The 26,066-nt window shown below is 42.8% G+C and overlaps 2 protein-coding genes across 8 annotated transcripts in view; one reads left to right on the plus strand and one right to left on the minus strand.

Annotated features, from left to right (window-relative positions):
• Nucleotides 1-6,019, minus strand: part of plppr1 (phospholipid phosphatase related 1) — a 29,999-nt gene extending 23,980 nt beyond the window's left edge. Inside the window, exon 1 of one of the 2 annotated variants that reach the window (XM_052050312.1) lies at nucleotides 5,468-6,019. The gene's annotated coding sequence lies outside the window, so the exon portion shown is untranslated. The remainder of the gene's footprint in view (nucleotides 1-5,467) is intronic. The other variant, XM_052050313.1, reaches the window with a different exon arrangement.
• Nucleotides 6,020-18,810: 12,791 nt separating this feature from the next.
• LOC127590795 (A-kinase anchor protein 2) overlaps nucleotides 18,811-26,066 on the plus strand; it is a 63,685-nt gene continuing 56,429 nt past the window's right edge. For 2 of the 6 annotated variants that reach the window (XM_052050232.1, XM_052050233.1), the window contains exons 1-2: nucleotides 18,811-19,134; nucleotides 24,272-24,323. In XM_052050232.1, coding sequence (XP_051906192.1) covers nucleotides 19,052-19,134; nucleotides 24,272-24,323 — 135 coding nt within the window. In that variant the 5' untranslated portion in view covers nucleotides 18,811-19,051. The remainder of the gene's footprint in view (nucleotides 19,135-24,271; nucleotides 24,324-26,066) is intronic. The other 4 variants (XM_052050229.1, XM_052050230.1, XM_052050231.1 and 1 more) reach the window with 2 other exon arrangements.

Genomic DNA, 26,066 nt, shown 5'->3' on the forward strand with positions numbered 1-26,066 from the left:
GCTGAAAGGTGATCAGACAGTCGTCCCGGAGGCGAGTTCATCAAACCGGGGAGCCTACAGGCGCTGTCACGATTCATCAGGATGTCCTGAGCGCTCAGCCAAGCTGCAACGACTTTGTCAAAACGTCGCTTTGCTCCTTGTGAAAGTGGGCCCGGACTGACTTTAAAAAAAAACAGAGTGAGGAAATATCGCATTCAACAGCTTTTTATCTCTTAAATCTTAAATCTTCTCGATATGAAGCTAAACTGCCACAATGACGGAGCTTCCTGCCGTTTCTTTTTTTCTACTTCTTCTTCTTTCTGCCTTTAAGGAGACATTCAGCAATTATATCACTCTTAATTCACTATTTCTTGTCGTGCTCAAGTAGCTTGTCTGAGTAGGCGGCCCTGCCACATACAAAGTGATCCAGCCCCACATATTGCTGGGCCGATGGGAAGTACACCATCCGTAACCATGACGACTAAGTAAAGGTGGTTGGACATTCCATTCCAACGAACTGCAAAGCCAAGGTCGGCCCCATAAAGACAGAGTGGAGGCTATTTTCCCTCACGGATGCAGCACTTCATTACCAAAAACAAAATTTTCTTTTTTTTTTAATTTTCTATTTTTTAATGATTTCAATGTGATGTCATCATATTGGTTGCTTGATTCAAATTCATTCACATTCAGTGTGTACATTTTCTTGATGAAGTCTTTGGTTCAGCTCTCCGTCCACCTGTTGACTGCGATGTGTTTGAGCTCTCCACGCCCAGACTGAAAATGCATTCTGTGTAAAGCTTTGGCTAATTTACCAAAAAAAAAAAAAAAAAACATTTTGGGCTGTTTAAAAATAAGAAAAGCTTTTTGTGACTAAGGAAATGTATTCTGTGGGCTATACATTCAATGTGAGATAATTATATGGGAGACAAATGTCCACAAGTCTTTTTCCGTTTCTCATTTGCACTTCACACGTTCTTGTACAGACAGAACTGTCCCATGGCTGCCTCTCCTGCCAATGGAGCATCTTTGATGCTATAAATAGTATTTTCATTCCTCCCCGGTGGTTCTCTGATTCATGTTTGTGTATTTTTCACACCATGAGGCCAAAAAAAAGTTTGCTTCCTTACATACCTTCTTAAAGGGAAAGTCAATCCCCAAATTTTCTTTACAATAGCTTGCACTGCGCAACAAACGACAAGCACAATGGCACAGAAGCCCTCATTCATTCAACCGTGAGTGTTAATTTGTGCGAGCGAGAAAGACACGACTGCAAAGTGCTTTGAATTCCATGTAAGGAGACATGAATGTAGCACATGAAAAATACATGACAACAACGAATTCTAGAGGGGGGCAAGCAAAATGGATGGGAATAATATCGCGCACAATCACAGGTAGGTAATGAGGAAAAATTTGATTTCAGTGGCAAATCTAGACGTGACAGATATAAAAATTTAACATTCAAAATGAGGATCCAATATGGCTGCTATATTGTGTTGTATTCAGACGATCGAATTTTGTGGCATGAGCAGTCAAATAAATCAGAAAGGTGCTCATCCTGCATATCCCCAAATTATTACTGGTGAACAGCCACAGATAGGTTTGCATAATGTATGAATCAAATCAAAATAGGAGGGTGGGGGGATGCGTTCCCTCAAGCACTCAAAGTCCAGTTATTTAAGTCTTTCCTCAGGGCCGGCAGATTATTTACAATCTGCCCTGGAACTCCTATCAAGAAGTTCAATCAAACTCTCAGCTACTTGTCAGCTCATCAACAAGACAACAGTGGCTGCAATCCCCATGCCTGGAAGAGATAAAGACTTATATCCTCTCAAATCGACGCACTTTATTAACACCTAAGGGTGGCTAAAGAGACTTTTTTTTATGAACTACTTTCATGTGAAAAAAGAAAGGCATAAGATGCAACTTTCCCTCATTGTGCTGTTCTCTATCAGTTGACCAACAGTTCAGTTGTTTTTTTTTTCACGAACAGATGGCAGTAGTCACATTGTTGGATATTCGACAATGCTATTACATCTAATGAACATGTTGTTACATAAATAAGTGGGAAGAGACCCATGGGCTTGAGGAAAAGAAAAAAAGGTCACATTCATTAACACATGTGATGCTAGTTTTCCTCATTTCCTAAAAAAAATTGGCACATGCAAATAGCCATTTCAAATATCATTTTATATATATATATATATATATATATATATATATATATATATATATATATATATATATATATATATATAATGTGTGTATAGAAACAGATTACAACGGCTATGTGAAGTACCACCTGAAAGTCTCATCGAGGGCGATTCCTACCATAACGATCACGGAGACCAATGAGCTGATATACGCTTCGGCATCAGTTATCCTTGAGATGCTTGCCTATAAGAGCAACCATGGAAGCCATGAGATACTTTACCCACCATTCGTTTAGTCATATTGGAAAAAGAATTGTGACAATGCTCGGTCTTACTGCTTTAAATTTATAGTAAGCTCTCTTACGTTCTCCCTCAACTGAGCTGAGCTTAGCTCTTGTGAGTTGACCTTCTGTGGTCCCACAAGATATCCTGTCATCATTTATTTTTTTTTTAAAAGCAAAACACACAGAATGAATGATCACTCACCAAGTTGAGAAAGAGACATTTGACCTTGGCGTATTCTTTTGCTACACTTTGTTGTGGGTTGTGAAAAACGTGCATTTAATTCTCATTTTTAATTCTCGTGCAGTCATTCTCAGGTTGTGGCAGTTGTCGTTACCTTCCATCTATCAATTATCTTCTCCTTATTTGGCTTGGGAGTGGGCAGCCCATCACCGCCCCAATTGTTGTTACATGTGTTTAACGTGAATTGAACGTCCAGTGTGCAGTCACAATAGCCATTAAAGTCGTTGTAGTCAATAACATTGTGACTATTGTAAAGCTTTGATTTTATAAGGACTCCAATCCACCAAATATAATTCACAGAATATCAAATAAATCACGCCAAAACATGTCTGGGAAACCAACGAAACAATTCCTAATTTGTTCTTCTTCATTTCCTTCTAATAATATATATATATATATATATATATATGTATGTATGTATGTATGTATGTATGTATGTACACACACACACACACACACACTCACACAAAATAAGTAGTAGTGTGGGCAGAACATTGTCATTCCCCATGAGCAGTTATTATCTTATCTTCGGGTCTATCAATCCAGCCAGGGATCGCTGACAGATCTATTACCCAATCAGGAAACCTCGACTGCCCAAATCGTACTGCCCACCCCCACACGGACATCGAGAGGTAATCAAATACCTGCCATCACTAAATCACTTGTGTGTGTGTGTGTGTGTGTGTGTGTGTGTGTGTGTGTGCGTGTATATGTGTGTGTAATGTAATGCGTGTTTGTGATCAATAACCAGACTCTGTGAGGTCAAAAGTCACTCCTTCCTGCAGTCTCAATCCACTCTGTGTGTTTGTGTGCGCGTGCATGTGTGTGTGTGTGTGTGTGTGTGTGTGTGTGTGTGTGTGTGTGTGTGTGTGTGTGTGTGTGCGAGTGTGTGTGTTTGTGTTTGTGGTGTTTTCAGGGACACAATGTATTATTCTGAGTAACACAAAGCACTATTTTCCTAGTGAGTTTTTTTGATTGTTCATCTAGTGCTGGGGTGGGCAATTATTTTTTGCATAGGGCCACATGAGAACCAGAAAATATTATGGAGGGCCGGATCAAAAGGGTGAACTAAATTCGAAATAATATTAATTGGATTTCTTTATTTAAAAAACAGCATTTTGCATTTTTTGGAACATTTTTCAGACTTTAAGAGTACATTATTCCGTCGTATCGAACGGGATTTGCTTGACTACTGCGGGCTTCCGTATCATCTCCCCCTTCCTCCCTATGCTCTGCAACTTCAAGTAACTGTGCCACCTGGCGTTGAAATGCCTGTCATTACAAGTCCAAATGAAATGAATGCAGTCGTTGACATTGAACCTTAATTGTGTACCAACCTTCGGCGGGCCAGATTCAAAAGACCAACGGGCCGGATTTGGCCCGCGGGCCGTGGTTTGCCCACCTCTGATCTAGTGCATTCTAATATACAAGCTAGCGGTGGATATAATGAAATTACTTCTTTAAAATCGTCTTGCATCCATCCAGTATGATAACCGTGGTAAGAGCAACCATTCACTGGGTGTTAACATTTTCCTTGGTCCTAAATAATAGGCATAATAATGGAGATGATTTGCTGGATTTGCTAGCTCAAATGGAAGGTACAATAGACAGTCTAGTCAGTGGATGGCAAGCAATCGAGATTTTGTGGTCCATATATTTATGCATCACCGTCAAAAAGTAACACGTTGCTTAAAGGAAAGTCGCATTTGATATTTTTGCAGCTTGCAAAGTGACAACATACGTGCACGTTCTGTTGCATTTTCACTAAGAAATTCATTTTCTAAGAGATGTCAATTACTCGGGTTCACTGTAGTCTAGCCCGCTCCAAAATCGACAACTTTCAGAGATTCTTCCACATACCATTAGTACCACACTGACACTTAAATGTGTAATTATATATATATATTTTTGTGTTCTGCTCATACTCATTTATTATGAGCAATTTTGTATGCCCACTAAAAAGAAAAGTAAATGCAGTGCTAAAAACATCACGGCGCAAAAACAGAAGGCGCACATGTGCGTCACAAATCTGAAAATACCATCAAGATCTCATCGGCTGTTCAATGAAGAGGAGCACAAATGCAACGCGCTTTCTCGCTGAGAAGCCGCAAGAGAGGGCGATGCCCTGAATTAATTCCAAGGTTACAGCTCATGGATTCATCTTAAGAGGCGTGAGATTTCAGCCTCTGAGTGATCCGAGAGGCATCAACAGCGCCTCGAGTCCACAATGAGGGGGGGCGGTGGGGGACGGGAGGGGGGGGTTGTGTATGAGGGGGAGGGGGCGGGTAGCCAGCCTCGAGTGTTGGGGGGGCGGGGAAAAAGGACCACATTTATCTGCATTTGCCATGCAAGAAAGGCGATAAATGTGCACCGAAGGACGTGCGAGGTGTGCACACGACATATTAACAATATGTCGAGATTGCAATTCTGGAAATGTTTTGGGCGTGTTGTGGGGCACGCATCCACGGCCACTGTTGCCGGTACAGAGACAGGTGTCTTCCCCTAAAATACCAACACGACCGTTACAATCATTCCAACCCGATTTTTTTTTAAATTAAACATGGTCGACACTCTTGAAAAGTGAATGTGTTTTACGGACCGATGCATTTTCATTGCAAGCAATAGAGACCCTCGCGTTTAAAAACCCAACTCGCCTCGAAATCAGACAATAGCGCCACACCAACTCTTCTGTGCGTGAGTGTGTGCGTGGGTGTGTGTTCGTGTTTGTGTTTGTGTGCGCGCGCGTATCTCTCCTCCACAGCACCCCCACGCGACGTCCCCGCGCACACGCACGCACGCGCGCGCTCGCTTACCGCGATGGGTTGGAGCAATATTCCCGAAAAACGGCGAATCCATGAAAGAAGAGGAAGGTGTGAAGAGCACTCCCGTACTCCTACTACTCCGGCTACTACTATTCCATGGGTTGCTCTGCGTGGATGTGAGGGGCATCACGCGGCGTGGATGAGGACGGATGCTGTGCTTCGTCGGAGGGCGGGGACAAGACGCGCAGTGGGCTCAAGCGGAGCGTGTATAACTCGCTGGAGGGACCTTGTGTTCGGTGCAAGTGGGCTGTCTCGTGCGTCCATTCCCAGCCAGGCTGCTCTTTACAACCCCCACGAACATTTCTTGGTTTTATTCACGGTGGGAGGCTGTCTCGTATTTATCCATATTCACGTGGGTTGGCACAGTGGATGAGAAACTTGTCCTCCTCAAGAATCACGAGAAAGAAGGCAGATTTCAGTGACAGGAAGCCTGAAGTGATTATGAGGTGCAACAGACGAAAATGAACACAAGTTGCTCTTGGATTTTTGGGCAGCATGGGCCCAATGTCTACGGGACATTTGTCGCACTGAGACTGAACACACACACACACACAAAAATGTGATCAATTACAGCAGGGGTGCCCACACATTTTCGGCCTGAGATCTACTTATGACATGACTGAGTCAAAATGATTTACCGCACGTTAAAAATGAAAAACATTATATATATATATATATATTCATTCATTCATCTTCCGAGCCGCTTGATCCTCACGAGGGTCGCGGGGGTGCTGGAGCCTATCCCAGCTGTCTTCGGGCAGTAGGCGGGGGACGCCCTGAATCGGTTGCCAGCCAATCGCAGGGCACACAGAAACGAACAACCATCCGCACTCACACTCACACAGGGAGGTCGGAGCTGGAATCGAACCCGGTACCTCTGCACTGTGAAGCCGACGTGCTAACCACTGGACTACCGGGCCGCCCCCTATATATATATAGTATATATATATATATATATATATATATATATATATATATATATATGAATTATTTTTATTTGTACATTAAAGATATGCATGAGTGCATCAACCTGTATAGCACAATACAACAAATAAATGTTTTGTAATTACCTTACTCTGACGATTTGCACTGAATTAAATCAGACACGGATGCATAGTCTGGACAGTAGCTGCTGATAGCCAGCCTCAAGCAGATTTCCAGATGCTCATCAGTCATGTTGGAACGGTACTTGGATTTAATGATCTTCATGTAGGAAAAGGCTGACTCACATAAATAAGTGGAGCCAAATAATGTGGTCAAAAAGGTAGCACATTTCCTGATGTTGGGGTACTTGTCCTCTGGGAGTAAGTTCCAGAATTGCACTTTGAAACGACATTGTAAAAAATAAGTCCTCCTCCCACTCCTTATGGTAGGTCTTCGGATTTTTATTTAGTCCAGCTTTTGCACTCATATTTATCTCCTGTCTTATTCTCAAATTTACGAGAGTTGTGCAGTAATTAGCGGGGTTGAATGCGCATGCGCAGTGACGCGTGTGGCAGAGAAAGTTCGAATGTCATTGTCAGGACTGATAAAAAAAAAAAAATAATAATTGTCAGGACGGATTTTCTGTGATTAGTAATTGACTTATTAAATAAAGATTGTGATTTAAAAAAAAAACTGTCAGGGCGGATGGTCGACCTGATCTACCCACAATGCCTTTCAGATCTACCGGTAGATCAGGATCGACGTAATGAATTACAGTATCAGAGTCTGAAGGATAGGCTATATTTCGAAATCAGCTGCCTATTGCAGCAAAAAAAAAAGACAACAACAAAAAAACCCAAACACAGATGATGAGATAGAAGAAGATATTTTCAGCCGTATAAAAGCACTACCTACAGTTTTGTTTCCATCTCCAACATTTGTGAAGTGGTATTTTTTGCAATAATGTCATCCAAATCCAAATTGTGGAGTACATTGGACAGGTAAGTCTCTTCTGGTGTCATTGTCGTCCATGAACCTGTTCTGTGGAGTCATCAAAACTGTCATGATTCTGTTTGTGACCAACAGGTGGCACTGTAGGGCTCCCAAGCAGCTGCACACCTGTTGGTCGTTATGTAATTAGCAGTATAAAAGGACCCCCACCTAACCACTCATTGTCAGGTCATTGTGTGTTTGTTTGCCGCTGTCATGTTTGTTCTGGCCGTTAGTGATGGGTCCATGAGGCCTCATGATGCGTGTCGACACACTGACACACTGTGTTGATACTGTGCTGATACTGTGTCACTGACCACTGCCACCTGCTGGACCTTCAAGATCCCTGCATCCAACCCACTTAACAGACTGAACTGACTGATAATTTTTTTTGTATATTGAACATATAAAATATACAATTCGGTAATAAATTGGCAAAAAGTGAAGGTAAGATATAAAAAAAGGAAAAGAAAATAGTCATCATCACAAATATGTGTTCAAAGGAGTAGAAAGAAGTAAAAAAAACCCAGAGTCCTACCCCTTCTTATATATGAATTGATCATTTTTCAAAATAGAAAAGAAAGTCTACATATCAACAAATGCTTTTACCCTTATGTATGCTGTACTTATACATTTTTACAACTTTGTACTGTATATACAAACCTATACTCATTGGAGCACAAGTATATGTCGATTTTCTCATATTCATAATGGATGCTACATTTCATTAATATATTAAATAATCTCATCAATGTATTTCTGATGTATTGCTATATTTCATGGGTGTATCGAATTTATTAGCTTAATTCTGATTTGTGTAGTTGTCTTGTACTACTCTCAAATTCATTTTTAATCTCAGCAAGAGAGTTACTCATTTTACAGGTCCGTTTCAGAATCATTCCACAGATTTACACCTATTACAGATACACTCCTTTGCGTGATGTTTGTTCGTGTTTTGGATTTTTTTGTATAGGTTAGTACCCCTTAAATTATGACAACTTTCTCGAATTTTAAAAAGCTTCTGGATGTTTTGGCAAAGGAGGTTATTGTGTGCTTTGTACATTAATTGGGCGATTTTGAAGTCAACCAGGTCATGAGATTTCATTGTTAAATTTGATAAACAGTGGATTTGTGGGTTCCGTCTATTCGGAGCCAGTGATTGTTCTGATTGCTTTGTATTGTAGTTTTAAAACAGTGTTTTACTGGCATTTCCCCATATTTCCACACAATAGGTCAAATATGGAAGTAATAAAAGTATGTGTACAAGGATCTCTTATTCAGCACATCCTTAGTTTTTGGGAGGATCCCTACGGTTTGGGATATTTTTCTTTTATTATCTATTATGTAGCTGCCAGCACGGTTTTGCATCTACAACTGTTCCAAGACATTTTCATAAGGTTATTCATTGATTTGATGATGAAGTGTATACAATATCATTCACATCCATGCATTCATTTTGCAACATTCAATGTGTTCAAATAATGTGAAGATCATTTGAATGAGGATGCTTGTGGGCTTTGATTTCACATTTTTATTGAGAAAAAAAAGATGCTCCAATGTTTTAAACTTCAGCCTGTTGCGTCTTTTACAAGCAATTTCTCCTGCTGTGAAGAACACACGCTCACAAGGGACGGATGAGGCTGGCGTACAAAGGAACTCCTTTGCGAGGTGGGAGAGGTTTGGGAAAGAAGTGTGTTGGTCCTTCCAGTACAGCTGCTTCCTGGAACCTTGATTGTCAAACATGGAGTGGAGAGTCAACCAATAATAATTACTGATTGTCAATTAATCATCAACATAGCAACCGTGAAAAGATGAGTGAACGTTTGTATACCTGGCGTAATACCGGGTGTATCGCGAACGGGTGTAATGCCTCAGCATGGTGGAGGTGCTTCTGTTGGCGAATTGACTTGGCAAATTCGACATTTCACCTGTAATGAAATGTGAATAAGAAGTAACTAAGAGTTACCTTGAAATGTATTCGGATTAGAATGGTACAACACGTCAATAATCTGAGAGGCACTCGGCTAGTGCCTCTCGCCGAGACGCTCTCGGCGACAGAAGGCGATTTGAATAAATAAATAAATAATACCTTATTCTCCAGGACATCAAAATTGTCCCACACGGCGGATGATTTGCGTCTCTGCTCCATAATCGGCAAGGAAGGCAAGGCACGAACACGAAGTCTGCACTGACACGAACTTCGACAAGCGAGCGTGAGTGAGGTCTGGCATGTTTCGGCAGGTGGCATTGTGTCGCCAAACCCGCTTCCTTATAAACACTGTGCGGCGGGCTTTTGCTGCGTCAACGCCCTCTGCACTGAGTCGACGCCCCCTGGACTAAGTGGCGCAGCCTGTACTGTGCCAAGCAGCCGATGCGGTCTAAACTGCACCGGTGCAGTTCACGTGTCAATTAGCAGCCTGGACTGTGTCAACGCAGCCGATGTGTCACTTAGCAGCCTGGACTGTGTCAACACAGTCGATGTGTCAATTAGCAGCCTGGACTGTGTCAACGCAGCCGGTGTGTCAATTAGAAGCCTGGACTGTGTCAATGCAGTTCACGTGTCAATCACGTGACGTAATGAAGCAGCACATGCATCGACACGTGGTTTGCTCTGTGAGCCCGGCGCATGTGTCAATGCATCGGTGTCGCTGGACCCATCACTACTGGCCGTGTTTCGGTTTTGGATAGTTCCTGCTTTAGTCATGGTTTTTGTTTGATACTTTGGATTTGTATTGTTTTCAGGACTTTGTTTTGAATTTAGTTTTCTGTTTTTTTATCAATGCAACTCGTCAAGTTCACACTGCTGGGTTCCTCCACCACCTCGCAATGTGACAAAAGCTACATAAAAAGAACATTAGCACCCCAAAAAAAAACAAGATTCAAAGTAATAAACCAAAGCGTAAGACGCTACATGACATGCTGTGACTTGGACTTGGTAATGTGACAACGAACAGTAAGCATTTTCTTTATATGCCTGATAGATGGAGAAAATACATCCCATAAGATAAGATAAGATATCCTTTTGTCCCACACTGGGGAAATTTACAGCCTCCAGCAGCAAGAATGAATAATAACAGAAGATAATGAATCTTATGTGATTAAAACTGTCAGAAATGGAGTGGTACCAAAACATGGAAGACTGTGACGCACGTTGAAGCCAAAGTGAAGAAAACATTGGTGTGTGCAGTGATCTAGATTCTAGATGGCACGCTACATTACCCTCTGTCCTCTGTCTACCCGGTCTTCCGTCTTCGGCTTTTTCCTGCCCGGCTCACTTCTCTGAGGGCTCCCGTCACGTTAACCAAACGCAGCAGAAAACATTTGGGAATTGATGTTCAAAAGGAGTTGTGCGGCATCAGTCGGCGCATTATATTTGGTCTGAAGAACAGATCTGATTGTGCAGGTACCACTGGGTACACTCACATATGGGAATAAATAAATAAAACATGTTATTTTAGCGAGTGGCCTGGTGGTCCAGTGGTTAGCACGCCGACCAAACAGCACAGATATACCGGCCGGGTTCAAATCCAGTTCAGGCCTCCCTGTGTGGAGTTTGCATGTTCTCCCCAGGCCTGGGGTTTTCTCTGGGTACTCCGGTTTCCTCCCACATTCCAAAAACATGCATAGCAGGGTGATTAAACACTCCAAATTGTCCCTAGGTGTGAGCGTGAATGGTGTTTCGTCTATGTGTGCCCTGCGATTGGCTGGCAACCGGTTCAGGGTGTCCCCCGCCTACTGCCCGAAGACGGCGGGGATAGGCTCCAGCACCCCCCGCGACCCTTGTGAGGATAAACAAATCGGAAAATGAATCAGTTATTTTAGCCACATTTTGTTGTTGTTATATATTTCCACAGAGAAATTATTCCACATTACTTGCGAATGTTTTGAAGGCACCCCCGGAAGAAGCCATTTATTTGATGTATTCCACCGGCGACATGATGTTATTCTCTCTTCCGTATAAGCACTGAACAATTGCTCACGATAGCTTGAAGACGGAGGCATTTGTGTCCAAATAACTCAGCGGGAGTCAAGAAGAAAACATTTAAACCATGTTTTTTCGCTATTGCTTTCCAAAAAAAAAGGTCATCTGCACGCACGCGGGCCTTTGTGACGCTCATTTGACAAGAGAAAGGTCACTTGGGTGCTGTCCAAATAACTGTAGATGACGGAGTCGCAAGTATGCAAATGCAGTATCCTGGTGAAAGAGAGGAGCTCTGGGGGTGGATTAAAAAAAAAAAAAAAGATAGGCGGAACAGACTCTAGGACACAATCTAACCTCAAAAGTGATACTGAGGTCTTTTTTTTTTAATCATTACAAATTACCCCACATATGCAAGCACTAATTTTGGAGTTTATTGAATTATCAAAAGCCTCGGGGACTACACAATATATTGTGTACGCACACACAGAAATATCAGCTTAGACCTCGTCTCGGAGTTTGTCATCCACTGGAAGCTTGGCGTTAGTCTTTTAATCTGCTAACAAAGCTTCACTCAGACTCAACGGCCTCGTGTAGAGTTTCACTTACATGACGAGGAGTAGAACAAAACGCAGGGAGGCGTATTCATTATGCGATCCGCTTATACTTTATTTTGAAATGTCTTCTGTTCAAAGTCAACCGGGACAGGCTCCGGCTCGTGGGTGCAGATGTGCGGTGTAGAAAAGGGATGGATAGGATAGATAGGGTGGATAGAAAGGATGAACTGAGCTTGTCGTGTTTTTTTGGACTTCCGAAGTTTCCATCCATCCATTTTCCAATCGCTTAATACTCAAAAGGGTCGCGGGGGGTGCTGGAGCGTATCCCAGCCTTCTTCGGGCAGTAGGCGGGGGACACCCTGCCAGCCAATCGCAGGGCACACGGAGCCGAACAACCATCCGCACTCACAGTCATACCTAGGGACAATTTGGAGTGTTCAATCAGTCTGCCACGCATGTTTTTGGAATGTGGGAGGAAACCGGATTACCCGAAGAAAACCCACACATGCCCGGTCGGGGAGAACATACTCCCAAAGTAGATGAACAAATTCATTACGTGGCATAATTTTTTTTAACATGTTTTGTTACTTGGGAATTGGGAATTTCTCCATTGCGAGACTAATAAAGGTTTTCTTATCTTATCTTACTTTGACTTGTGTGAGAGACTCAAAAATGCTCACTGCAGAATGTGTTGAATGTGATCGTTGAATATCTTACTGAAGATGAGCTCCGATCCACTTACTGAAGGAAACTTGGGCAGTTGCACAATCCCGGAGTTGCCGTATCGCATTGTGCTCCTCTGGGCTTTGTGCGTGTCTGTGGCCTCATTATCGGAGAGGTGTATTGATCAGACGGTCTTTGCTTTCTCAGAGTCTCCTAAGCTTGTGCTCACCCCATTTCCATGGCAATGGAACAGACTGCCTCGGTTGTGATCAGCATTCCCGTGGAGACTTTGCAAATGCACTTTGCAAACATACACTCAGGCGAATCTCATGCATGCAATGTATTTGCTTGATGGCCGTTGTGATTTGTTCTTGTAAGTGGGTGTTATTTAACAGAATGACATGCTTCAGTTGTTATTAATTGTGTAGATATTAGCATATCTTTTACCGACAAATGTGTTTTTTTTTTTGTGTGTGTGTGTGTGTGTCATTTCCTTCTACGTCCGCCTGAGAATGACTGCACGCTGAAGGCTATCCCAGTTGCCTTTGGGCGAGCAGGCAGGATATGGGAACAGAACACACCTTCACAAAATGTCTGGTGAAGTGATCGGTTATTTGTGGACCTTGATGGGATTATTGTCTGGTGCTAATTGGCGTGGACGTGAGTGGGTGTCTAATGAGCAGGACGGTATGCCTGAAGGAGACCAGCGGCTCAAACTTGAATAAATCACCTCAAATTTTCCATTACATTAGAACACTGTATATCATGAATTCATTAATGAATCCAATTTCTGATTTGATTCACTTTTATACCACTGAAATCGATTCACTATTACTTTGTTCTTAGTTCTCTTTTCAGTTCCTGTTCCTCTGAGGTGAGCTCACACACTTCGAAAAAAAAAAAACACAAAAAAATGCATCCCATCACAGTTTTCACTTTTCGTGGGAGTCGTGCCGACCTGCTGCTATAAATAACTAGGCTGCATGGTTGCCCGGGCAACCAACAAACTGATGCCAGTGGTAGGAATGCTCGGTTCCCTCAAAACAAGCTCATTCGGCAGAAGGACAGGCAGTGACCAAAAGAGGAATGTAAAGGGAGATGTGGTGCAGCAAGGGAAACAACCCACTGCAAATTCCTTTCTACAATGAGATGTGATTACCAGTCGCCTGCACTATATATTCATGACAATGTGCTTCGTCCTAATGCACAACAAAGCTCACCCTCTAGGAACAGATGTTACCAAGAAGAAGCATCAATATGATGTCACAGAGGAGTTTTCCATGGTTGCCATGGCAACAACAAGTAACACTTTTCCCCTTCTGAGTGTGAGGATTTTTTTTTTAGGGTGTCATTTGTTTGTTTTTGGATTTGGTTTCCCATTATTTTGTCAGCAGCTTATTTTCATATTTGTATGTTTTCTGGATGCAGAGCTGGATGGATGCGCTTCAAATACATAAATAAAGAGATTGATAACATTCAAGTTTGTGACCAGTTTTGAGGACACTTCCGAATGATAGCAACACAAATACGTATAAAATATAGTGTCACGCAAGCCCAAATCCATATGCGGGCCTCAGAGCGGTCTCTCAGAATTTTACATGCGACAAAAGGTGAGCGTGGTGGCCTATTTGCGTGATTAAATCAGCGATGAAGGTGGAGGCGACATTCATCTCCATTAACGACTGGGAGGGCGAAATGCTTATGGAGGCAACGTGACTCAACATACACAAACACAAACTGAGAGAGAGAGAGCGAGCGAACGAGAGAAAGAGTTGCTCAAGGCAATGTAGTGTCAAACTGAGAATGATACAAACAGAAGGTCCATGTGGACTTACATTTGTGTATGTGTACACCTCTATGATTTGAATGAACATGTAAAAAATAAATTAAAATAAAATGTAACAGATTTCGGTCTCCACTCAGGTATTTTGGTGGCCTCAGTGATAAATCATATAAATTTGCATGTATGGAAAATGAACGCTAAAATATGACACCCACGTTGGCAGGCTTCTTTCCGCTTCTCCCTCTATGAGTATCCTCTCGGATCTCTTCGCTCTCACTCTCTGTTTTGGCTCCTCTCCTCCCTCACAGCTTTTATAGGTCAGTGAACACAGCATCACCGCAAATGTAAATGCAAATGTAATGGCCGCTCATCCTGTGCACAACTGAAAATACTTGCAAGAAACGCATGCCAGCTAAGTCAAGTCAAATCATAATAAAGCACAAATCTTGTTCGGGGAAGGCATGCCTTTGTATTTTATGTTAATGCCTCACCTCCCATTCCGTGATGGTGGGAATTTGTCTGTGAACGATTGTTTGTGACGATAGGTTGAAGTGGTTGACATGTCTGAGCAGGTTGCTCGGGGCGGAGGAGCAAATATTATCAAACAAATCATAGAATCTGTCAAAGAAATCTAAAGGAAGCCAGTGAAGGGATGCCAGAGTAGAAGTTATGAGCACCAGTCAAGAGGCGAGCAGCAGCATTTTGGACCAACTGGAGACACTTAATGGAGGATTGGCTGACTCGGGCATTACAGTAATCTCGTCGAGACGTGACGACAACGGCATGAACTATGTCATCCTTATGACAAAGAATCTGGAGGTTGAGCTCCTGTGTTGAGCTTTACAGTGACTGTGAAGTCATAATGCTTCCAGGTTAATATGACATCAAATCTTCAGTGTGTTTCATCTGCATGCCTTTAATCTGCTTTCAGGTACAAAGTAGGATGACCTCACCAAATAATGTGTTAGCATTGTGATGTAATTTGGGGCACCAATGTGTGTTAGCAAGTATTTTTATTCACTTTTTTTCAGTTTGTTTTTAGCTATGTATTGTTCTAGCTTGGCTATCCAGACTTGTCGCTGGACCAGTCCTATTGGTTGGCCTTTTGTAGTAAGTGATGAATGCTTCGAACCAAAAGATATATCATTTCTAACTTGTGGTGCATGCCCCCCCCCCCCCCACACACACATGCATTTAATCGGACTGCATTCACACTGACATGCACACACTCTGTCCCTAGGGAATCGTATCAATGTCATTAGGCATGGCTTAGACCAATCAGAGTGCTGAGTTAAATAAAAAAAGAGAAAAAAAGACCGTAACGACCCTTCTGTGGAGAAGCCCACATCACCCTAAATCACTAGTGTGTTGTTTTTCTGTGTGTGTGTGTGTGTGCGTGCGTGCGTGTGTGTGCGTGCTTGCGTGCGAGTGTGTGTGTGTGTGTGTGTACGAATGTGTACATGCGCCGCTCTCCATTTTAATGGCAATTCCGACAGAGCCTTTCTCATCTCCTCATCACCATGGCAACCAAGCGGGTAAGCGGCCACGTTTGTCCCGGGGGCCTTGGCCTTCTTCTACGTGCCATAGCCCCACATGCACACGCGCGCACACACATTCCAGGATACGCACACTTACCCCCACGAGACATGCAGAAATCCCAATTATTGATATCTTCAATTGCAGGAGAAACATTTATCCTCACACGCGCGGCTTCATCCAGTGTGCACTCACAGCCCCCCCCCCCCCTCCAACCTTTGTGAACGGAGTGCTCCCTAAAATGAGTGCATCCTCTCCCCTCCTCCCAACGACTGCTTGGGATTTCTGAGTCAGTCGCTTCAAGGGCTTCCCCAGTTATGTTGTCCTTATCAGAAATGCCTCCTCTGCCACATTTATGCCAGTCTAATGGAGCTTTTGGCAGGTTTTGTTAAATGTCTCTCCAATGTGGCCAGTGGGGCAGAATTAAATATTAAAACTAGATTTTTTGTGAGATTTGTTTCTCTAGATGCAGAAAAGCATTTGGATAGTCATGATGACTAATCAGCATCTGCTCTCTTTCTGAATTTAGCCTCATGTCACCTCAAACACACCAGAGCTAAAAGATTTTTTTCCCCTCAACTGGGTAAGTGGTTTAAATTGGGATATGAAAACAATTGCTGAGGTTGTCCTGCTCAAATCAACAACAAAAAAAGTTGTTTAATCTTTAATTAGTTTCAATGACTTTGCACCAATAAGAAGAAAGTCATCGTGCTTTATCTTCTCCAGAGTTCTGCCTAAGACGTTGGTGAATTTTTCATCAGCACTTATTTACTCAGATGAAGTGGGTCGCACAGCTCCACTGTTCATTGTGTGGAGGATAAATGCTTCACATTGGAATGCCACTGACAACCGGTGTTTTTTTTTTTAATAATCATGTGAAGGATTTCCGATTCACATTTGAAATATTCCTCTTATTCAAATCACCTTGAGGACAATTTCCAACATTCATTTCATTCCAACGTACCAATGTTTTCCCATTTTTCAAAATTCACAAAATCACCACCAAAAAAATCTAATTGTTTTCACCTGATTTCTGAGATCAAATTATGCACTGAAATGTATTGATTGATCAACATTAAAATTGAATAAAATGATTTAGTTATTAAAAAAGTTCACTTTTTAAATTAATTAATTTATTTCACAATGTAGCCAGACGTAATGGACACGGTATTTATTAATTCAATGCTGGTAATAGATTTGCATATCTACAGGTAAGGCGGGTTTGCTTTCCGCTTTAATTGTGCATCGACCTGAAACTCTGAATGACAGTGCCCCCTAACGGTGTTTTTCTATTAATGCATGTTGTTTTCATATGCACTGCATTGTATTACAAGTTTGGCAATATTGAGTATTTATTTTTATTTTTGGGGGGGGGGGGGGATAACGAAGATTGATCTAACATTAACATTAGTTGTCAGAATCATAAAAATGTATCATGAAGTGATACCACTCTGATTTAATGTAAATTCCATTTTATTTCCGCGGATGTCATTAGTGCAGATGTAAAGAATGTATTGACTGCAGTCAGGATTACGTGAACACGATGGAAAAGGGGGTCATCAACAGGCTGCTTCACAGAGCAAATGTGTTGTTTCAGGATTGTGAGTCTGTTAGCTCTTGTAATTACTCAGTAGGTAAGAAGCACCTCTCACTTTCAAAAAGGTTTGTCACTTATTTTTTGCACAACAGTCCACAAGAGGGCACTGTTTTCCTTAACCAGCCATACTGGGGCTGCTGTAGTCACTCCCTCTACCGTCAGTTTTTTTTTTTTTTTGCTGTCTTTCACCGCTGTGACTTTTTCAAATTTCAATCCGCAAAATAATTCATTACTTGCTGCCTTACTACAGTTGAGTCACTTCATAAAAAGTTATCACATGTTCTGTGAATATAATGCAGTGTGCATGTGTGCTCGCCATGCAAGGTCACGACCTCAGCTTGAGGAGCGGCCACATGGATGAGAGCCATGGAGGGCACAGAGAAGAGACAGATAAGACTAGAAAAGAAAGTGACTCCTGAGGACTTGATATCGAGTGCGCGTCACTCAAGAATGTGAAACATTTTGTGCACACGAAAACCTCTCATGTGGCTTTCACTCGAACTTCTCACTGCGGAAATGGTGTTCACTTTTTCAAAATAATATGAGAATTTCATTGTTGGCTACTTAGAATTCCGCAAATGGAACTCCATGTGCTCGAGCTTAGGATATGCTCACAAATTTAGCACAGGAAGGCCGCAGCCAAGAGTTGCAACTGTGTTTTGTGATCGTGACGTTCACCGTTTCATTAAAAAAAAAAAAAATTCCGATTTATTTCTGAAGATGATTGTAGCTTTCATTTGCTGAAGGGGAAAAAAATCCCTCATGGTGAAGCGTCTGGTATCCCTTGCCAACATGCACTCAAATTATGGTCAAAAGATGTTTTGCTAGTGTTACTGGATTTCGTCTCAATGTGATTTCATGTGGTTTAAAGCATAATAAACTGCTACGTCATTAAATACATCAACAAATACATCCAATGTGAAGCATTCCTCTTTGTGGGACGCACTTACCGTATATTGTGAGCATTAAACATTTTTACTACTAAGACAGCAGCTCCAAGTGTGGTGCAGGCTGTAAATCTTCGGCCAGATTATGTTTGTGTGTTTCCAAATTAGTTTCGTCTGGCCACATTAGTGGGGCTTGAAAAGTTCCCCGTTGCCTAAAGACGTCCATGTGCTGTTTATTGCTCATCCTGGACAGATCGAGAAGTGGCTTCTGGACGGTTGGTTGGTTAATCTGCCGGTAATCACCGGGCACAATGAGTATTAGTGTAAATTTCCTTTTGAAAGCAGGGCCTGTACCAATAACAGAGAGGAGAGCGTATTTATTCTGCATATCCTTTGGCATTAATGTGACCCTGCAAAATGCTTTCGCTCTCATGCACACACACACACACACACACACACACACACACACACACACAGTATGCTCCACTCCATCCCTTCGAAAGCAGGGTGATGCAGGGTTGCCGGAGCTGCGGCAGCTTCACTGACCGATAGCGTGACAAACACTCACTAAAAAGGCAGGAGGAAGGAGGAGGAGGAGACGCTGTGGAGGACGGGGAGGAGGAAGAGGAGGAGGAGGAGAGGGCAGGAGGAGGAAAGGAAGAAGAAAGACACCTCCGTCAAAAGGGACGGCGGCGGACAGGGGACGGAGAAAGGGGCGGATGGAGAAGAGAAGAAGAGCCGAGGGTGTTGCGGCCATGATGTCGGACGCACCGTTGCAGAGGAACGGCATGGCGACAGTACGGTGAGTAGACACTTTGCCATCTCTTTCCTGGCAGGCGTCTGTCTCCTCTCTCCTCCATTTCTCGCCCCTCCGATTTGACAGGGGGTCGTCATGGGAACCAGAGCCCCGTCATGGTGAGCTTGCTGCTCAGTCATGACTGGAGGAGACACGCGGAACGCGGTGTACACTCCTCCCTTGCCTTATACCCTCGTGCACACTCGCTCTTCCTCTGCGGCGCACCGTGCAATCAGCAAAGTGTTCCATAGAATCTGTCACCATCGTTCATCACGTGTACATGTACGACTCCTCCTTTTCTTTGGGGTGCTTCTTATCCTCAAACTTGACCACAATAATTCTGTTCGGCGCAGTCAGTGATGTGTGATTGAGGGTATGTGTCGTGTTGCATTTTCGGCATTGACAACGTGCAGGCTTGCAGTTTCAGTCGACCTGCTTGTGTCAGCACATCCGCAGGCCGCTTCATGCGATTCATACATGTTGACATGGGTGTCAACCTTAAAAAAAAATCTTGAGTTCCATGCAGCCCTTCTAATCTAAGCACTTGCATTCTGATTCATATTGCATTTGTGTAATATCTGTAAAATCTACCCGATTTTGTCCAGCTCAAGGGGCGGCCATTTTACCACTTGCTTTCGACTGAAAATGACATCCCAGTTGCTCAGGGCTCAGGTTAGAACAATCATGGCTCAACTTCAGAAAAGAGGTCAGAATATGACTGCGAAGAACATTTTGGAGTTGATGTCCCTTTTAAGTATGTGTATTTGTTCCTCCAGTCAGCGACAGACTGAGCATTGGGCCAAAGCAGAAAATCCCTTGTGGCCCCAAGAAATCCCGGTGCCTCGAAATGTCTCCAGTCACGTGACGCTGTGTTGACGCTGAATGCTCGTTACCTGAGCCCTGAGCAGCTGTGATCATTTGTCATTTTCAATCGACGGCAAGTGGTAAAATGGCCGCAACCCTGGGATGGATTTTGTTGCTTCATCAATATTCCACAAAGGCGATATCAAACAGAATCGAATCACAACATTGAACAGATAACAAAGAGCACATTTGATTTGCCATGTGTTTCTTGAACCCTTTGATGCACCTTGTAACCTGTTTACATGATCAGCTGTCCACTGTAGTAACCGCTGTCCCCGAAAGGGTTAAAGAATCAAATAAAAATTTGATTCTTTAAGTGATGTCCATCCACTCATGCATTTTTTTTTTACTGCTTGTCCTTATTTGGATCGCCAAAGATATCTTATCTTAAAGTTGAGCCATAAATGGAGCCCCCCCTTCCGACCTCCCCCATCCCCGTGCATAAAGAACTTCTCATACCAACACAGAGACACACTTTGGTATGTGTTTGACAGTGTGACTTCTTGGCCGTCAACATTGTCCATACCTTATTGCGTAGGAGGCCTACAATTTTACACCGGAATCAATGTTCTGACCTTGGCGCTAATCCTCTACTAAGAAGAGTCCATTTTTCAGGCCTGGGTGTGTATGTGTGTATGTTGGGCACAATTGAAAGTAGCTATTTTGCATTGCATACATTGCAAGCGCCCCCCCCCCCCCCAAAAAAAAAAGTCAAATGAATGCTTCCAGATTTGTTGAAGTTTTCAGTGTACTATGAAAGCAGAGATGTCATGCAGGCTATGTCACATGTAAACAACTAGACCTCCCTGATACATTAAATATGCATGTAATCAAGCTCTAGCACTCTCATTAGCAGAGAAATAGCTTCTTGAGGTTCAACATTCACTCACGCACATTCAAGCTGTTCCAATTTGCTTTATTTGTGGATATTTACTGAGTCCCCCTGCCTTCGTTCCGCTCAGTGGATGTTGTTATTTTCCTCAATGTGTGTGTGTGTGTGTGTGTGTGTGTGTTATTCTGCTTCTGGTTCCACATCTGGAGGCCATTACGTCTGAGTCGGGATTGAGGGTGGGAGGAGCTGGGCTGACTGCGCAGTGAGGTCATTGTGTCGCCGTGGCGATGCAGACGAACAATGATGCCGTTGTCTCTCGAGGTGGGCAACGGTGAAACTGACCTGAAAGGATCGTGGAGACGGGTGGCAGAATTTTCAGAGATGACGAAGAAAGAGGGCATGACTGTATCAGAACACAACAATGCGGTCTGAGGAATTTGAAAAGGGTGTGATGAATAAAAGAAGCATGTGGAGAATGACTGTGTGTGCAGGCCGAGCAGGCTCATCGTGAGATTGGTGTTACTCCAGGTTGTAGAGAAAAGACAGACTTCAAGCCTTTGACTGCTGCGCGCTCTCAAGGCAGACAGCTGCGCAACTCTGTCTGGCTACAGGACACCAAATAGTCTACATGTGCATGTGTCTCAGTATGGGTACAGTTTCATTTGTATCATCAAAAGTGAACTGGAGAACTTTATATGGTCACTTTGGAAAGCAGATACGGTGAACATGTTTGAGAAATTTGAAATGATGATTAATGGTAAGACATGTACGGCTCAAATTTCAAAGAATTAACACTCAACTCAACTTCACTCAGCTAAATTGTATTTATGGAGCACTTTAACCCTTTCATGCACCCTGTAACCTGATAACACGATAAAAAGTCCACTGTTGTAACCGCTGTCCCTCAATGGGTTAAAACAACCACGGCTGGATGCAAAGTGCTTTACATGAAGCAACAATAAGTCATACAACAACAATATGAATAATGAGGACAGTAAAAAGTACAAAACAGGAAAAGTAAAACCAAGTCTCAGCCTGACTCAAAAGCCAAAGACTAAAAATGAATTTTAAGATGAGTTTTAAATATGGGCATGGGTTTGGGGTGGAGGAGCTCAGAGAGACAAGCTGGGGCAAGACCATTTCAAGACTCGGAAAGAAAAAAAAAAGAATCTTAACTCTTTCATTCCACAAGACGTACTTGTACGTCTTTTTAAAATTAGGCCCCGCCTACCAAGGCCGTACTTGTACGTCTCTTTTTTTTTGCGTCATGGAGAGGAAGAAGGTCTGATGCAATCTGTGAATGAGAATAAACTGTTTGCATTGTAAATCGTGGAAAAAAACGACCAGTAGGTGGCAGTGGTGCCTCACGTGCTTGAAATGCATGTTTTTACAAAAAGCTCTTTTTCTCCGTTTTTTGCCCAGGAATCGCTATTTTCATGAAACTTAGCCATTTTGTAATGCCGATTGCTGAAGAATAGAAAAAGATAGAAACAAAAATTATTTTTTCTGCTGAAAGAAGAGAGTCCAACCTTTATTTTGGTAGGTTCCATGTTTATATAGCATTAGAACCAAATATTCTGTGGGCCTTGCAAGATCAGTCAAAATCCAGTAAAACATTGGGATTGAGGGGGTTGCTCCAGTGAAAATGGTTGGGATTGAATGAGTTCAAATGAAATCTGAAATGTACAGTGAGCCATTAAAGGGCGGCGCCAGAGTAAGAGTTAAAAGGCAGGCAAATGGAATGCAAATCAAACAAATTTATTTTCAAACTGTAAGAAGCACTGACAGAACATTCGACAACTCCCGTCCAACCGTTGTTACGTTTTGTATTGTTTTTCTCGCCGCCCAAATTCCATTTATGCTTTGAGCGCGTTTGCATCTACAGAACAGGTATATGTGTATGCATGTTACATGCTTCTGTATTCCCCAGTGAATCCACCGTCATGACTGCTGGAGTTTTTTTTTTTCCTTATATGGATGTTCAGCTCTGCAAGGAAGCAGAGAAAGTAGGAAGAGGAATGAAGGAGGACAGAAAAAGAAAGTGTTCGGATGTTTAGGAGGAGACGCAGGCTGACGAGGGAAGGATGTCGTTGAAAAAGTATCCAATGACGGATATGGTGGGCTCAATGACATGCTGTTTCTGGGGTAAAATGACCTCACGTATACTTTTATGCTCATACGAGCCTGTCTGGCACTTCCATTTATTGGCTTTTTTAAATTCAAAAAAAATTTAGAGGGCACATCCTAATGACGTCACCCCGATGAGGTTGTTGCTGCATCTGGAAATGGTTGTACACGTTGTTTTCGGGAACAAGAGTGGCGTGTTCTTTGTAAAACTCGTAGGGATTCATCCGAGCAAAGAAAATGCAGGCAAAGAGTTGCTTGGCTGATCATTAACGGATGACCCTGATCTATCGATGTGACACTGAATGACACATCCTTAGTCACTGTATTATTGATTGGGTCTTTTTTTTATTACCTGGCACAAAAGAAAAGTACACTAATAGACATTGTGCCGTTTGAAAAAAAACTGAAGGCGGCATTGGTGTCTTTCTTTTTAATCTAACATTGTTAAATGTCATTGAGTTAAGTCAAGGCTTCCATGCACAATTTCTTTCTTGACAGCAGTTCAAACTCAATAGCTTAACACAGTTTTGTGTAAAATGTTGGTCGTTCTCAAGCATGCATTTGATTTCACGAATGGAGAATTTTCAAATTAATTCTTTACCGATAGTTTTTGTTCTCAACGCGGGGCGACGGCAAGATTTCGTGTTTGGCATTGCCACGATGGCAAGACTAGATTGATGAGCTTGTCCAAACCGCTCAAATATTTAGAAGCAGAAAATATGCTGTGCATCCTGGAAAGTAGATTTTGGATGGGGGGGGGGGCATTGGATGTCACTTTACGTGGCAAATGATGGAGGCAGCTGATACATTGATCCAGTATCAGCTCAGATGGGTACTACAAACAATTTTGCCCAATATCACTTTACTCTTTGTGACCCTTAGCATTCGTCCCGCTCCCTTACATCTCACCCTGTCCCATACGCTGTCACTCCCTCCCTCTCCCTCAGCTGCTCCTCCCAGCTGTTTAATCACACACACGGTCTCTTGCCTAAAATAGAGAGGGAGGGAAGCAGGGGGCGAATGGGAGGAGAGACGGCAGGCCAAAAAGAAAGAGCGGTTGATCACGACAGAGAGTGGGAGGCTCATGGCCAGTGAATGAGAGGTCTCCGCTTGCTGTCTCCTGCCTGTTGGATTATTCTGGAGGAAGCACTTGAACCGGCCACCCTCCGTGCTCTCTCTGCTCGACCCCCCGCCCCCCCCAACCTCCCCGACCCGCCATCAGAGTCTCTCGTATTTAGGAGCCCCAGCTCTCCCGAGGTCTCACCTCTCGTTCTCCTTTCACCCTCCCCACCTCCCCTCTCCCCTGCTCTCCCCTCTCAGGATGTCGTGTGAGGAGGCTCAGCTCCACAAAGAGAGGCTGCAGGCCTTGGCGGTAAGTCAAAGTGTCTTCAAGCTCTCTCAGCTCACTATTTTTATTTTTTTTTTTGGGTGTGTTGCCTTGGTCCTGCTTGTTTGCCTGTGATGTGCTCAAATTTGTTGTCAGAGAACAGACAGATGACTCACTTTTCATCTGCCCATCTGTTATTCACTTTGCCATCGATGAAGCACCTTTCAAGTCCCAAAGCTTCTTTCACTAACGTGTGTCTCATCTACCGCAACATTCATTCACATTTTATCTGCTTCCTTTTGATGCGATTATTCAGTCCAGAGAACAGATCAAATGGAACAAGGTCCGATTTAGTGTGCGTTTAGTCAAGAGGGCATCTGTGGTAAAACAAATGGCATCAATTGAGCAGTTTTGATTAGACGCTACTGTCAAAAGTTACGTATCGTCACTGTCTGATGACAAACAGAAGTTTGCATGTTTGCTGGTTTTATAAGACCAGTTTTTAAGTATTTGATATTCGCGCGTGTAGCCGGCCTCTTGCCCGTAGACAGCTGCGATTGGCTACGCCACAAATAAGTGGATTAAAAAATGGATGGATGGTTGGATATTAGCAGTGCAACCAACGATTATTTTAATACTTGATTAAAAAACGGATTCATCAATTAATCAGCAGATTAATTAATCAACAGATTAATCGACGAGTCAGGTTTTTTTAAAATTGGATATTATTTCAAACTGTCAGTCCAGAAACTGCACAAACATCAATTCATTGTCATTCTGTTCCAGTTTTGGCCAGTGTCATAGCAGAAAATTAGCATTGTCTTAAACGATGATGTCATCAACCAAGCCATCACCGTATGTTGCACATGTACATGTATCATTTTGAAATGTATAAGCAGTCTGCAACACAGCCTCCAATTACAAGTGAATACATCGGTGTAATGACACATGTATACAATGTTATCAGAGTAATGAATTTTATGGTAACGATTTATTTATTTTTGTTTATTTATTGCTTGACGGGAATGAACTAAAGGTTTTTACAAACAACAACTTTATGATTAAGGACAGAGGCATTTGCTGAAGTGTCAGGCTTCCTGCTGATAGGGGTTGAGAGCAACAGTCAGACCTGGGTCCGCTGCCTGTGACTAAATTTGGCACCAGCCTTCACCAAAGCATACCACACAGACACATTCTCATAACACACAAGTAAGGGGAACAGCAACAGTGGCTTGATGGAGACACTATCTAAGCCACATTGAGACAGGCAGTCATACCAGGCCTCGTTTATGTCTACCAGCTTGGCATGTCAAAAAGTAGAAAGTTCCCAGTGTTGAAAAAAGAGATGGACACTTTTTGTAGTTTGAAACTTTGAGGTGGTGCACATGGCCAAGAAAAACGATTTTTGCATTGCATGCAGATTATGGTTGCAGCTGTTGTAAACTTTCCCCTACAAAGAATTGTGCCATGTAGTCACTGTAGAAATATCCTCTTTGAGGTTCTGCTTGAGGTGCCAAAATCTGTGCTCGAGAGAACATTGTGCCGTTAGATGCTGGTAAATCATTTGAGCCGATGTGTCTTGTCTCAAAGTCAGTAACAGCACTAATGGCTCTCGAGCAAGCCCACCAGAGGGTTACCATTACACTGCTGACAATTCTCTGAGGTCGGTAAGCACTCTGTAAGCCTTAAAGTGTGTTAAGCATCGCGGGTCGAATGTAAATACAGGAGCCAATCAAGTGGACGAGGAAAGATAACACTAATAAACTGCAAGCATGCCCACAGGCATAC

The sequence above is a fragment of the Hippocampus zosterae genome, chromosome 18 (genome assembly GCF_025434085.1).
Source record: "Hippocampus zosterae strain Florida chromosome 18, ASM2543408v3, whole genome shotgun sequence".
Taxonomy (NCBI): domain Eukaryota; kingdom Metazoa; phylum Chordata; class Actinopteri; order Syngnathiformes; family Syngnathidae; genus Hippocampus; species Hippocampus zosterae.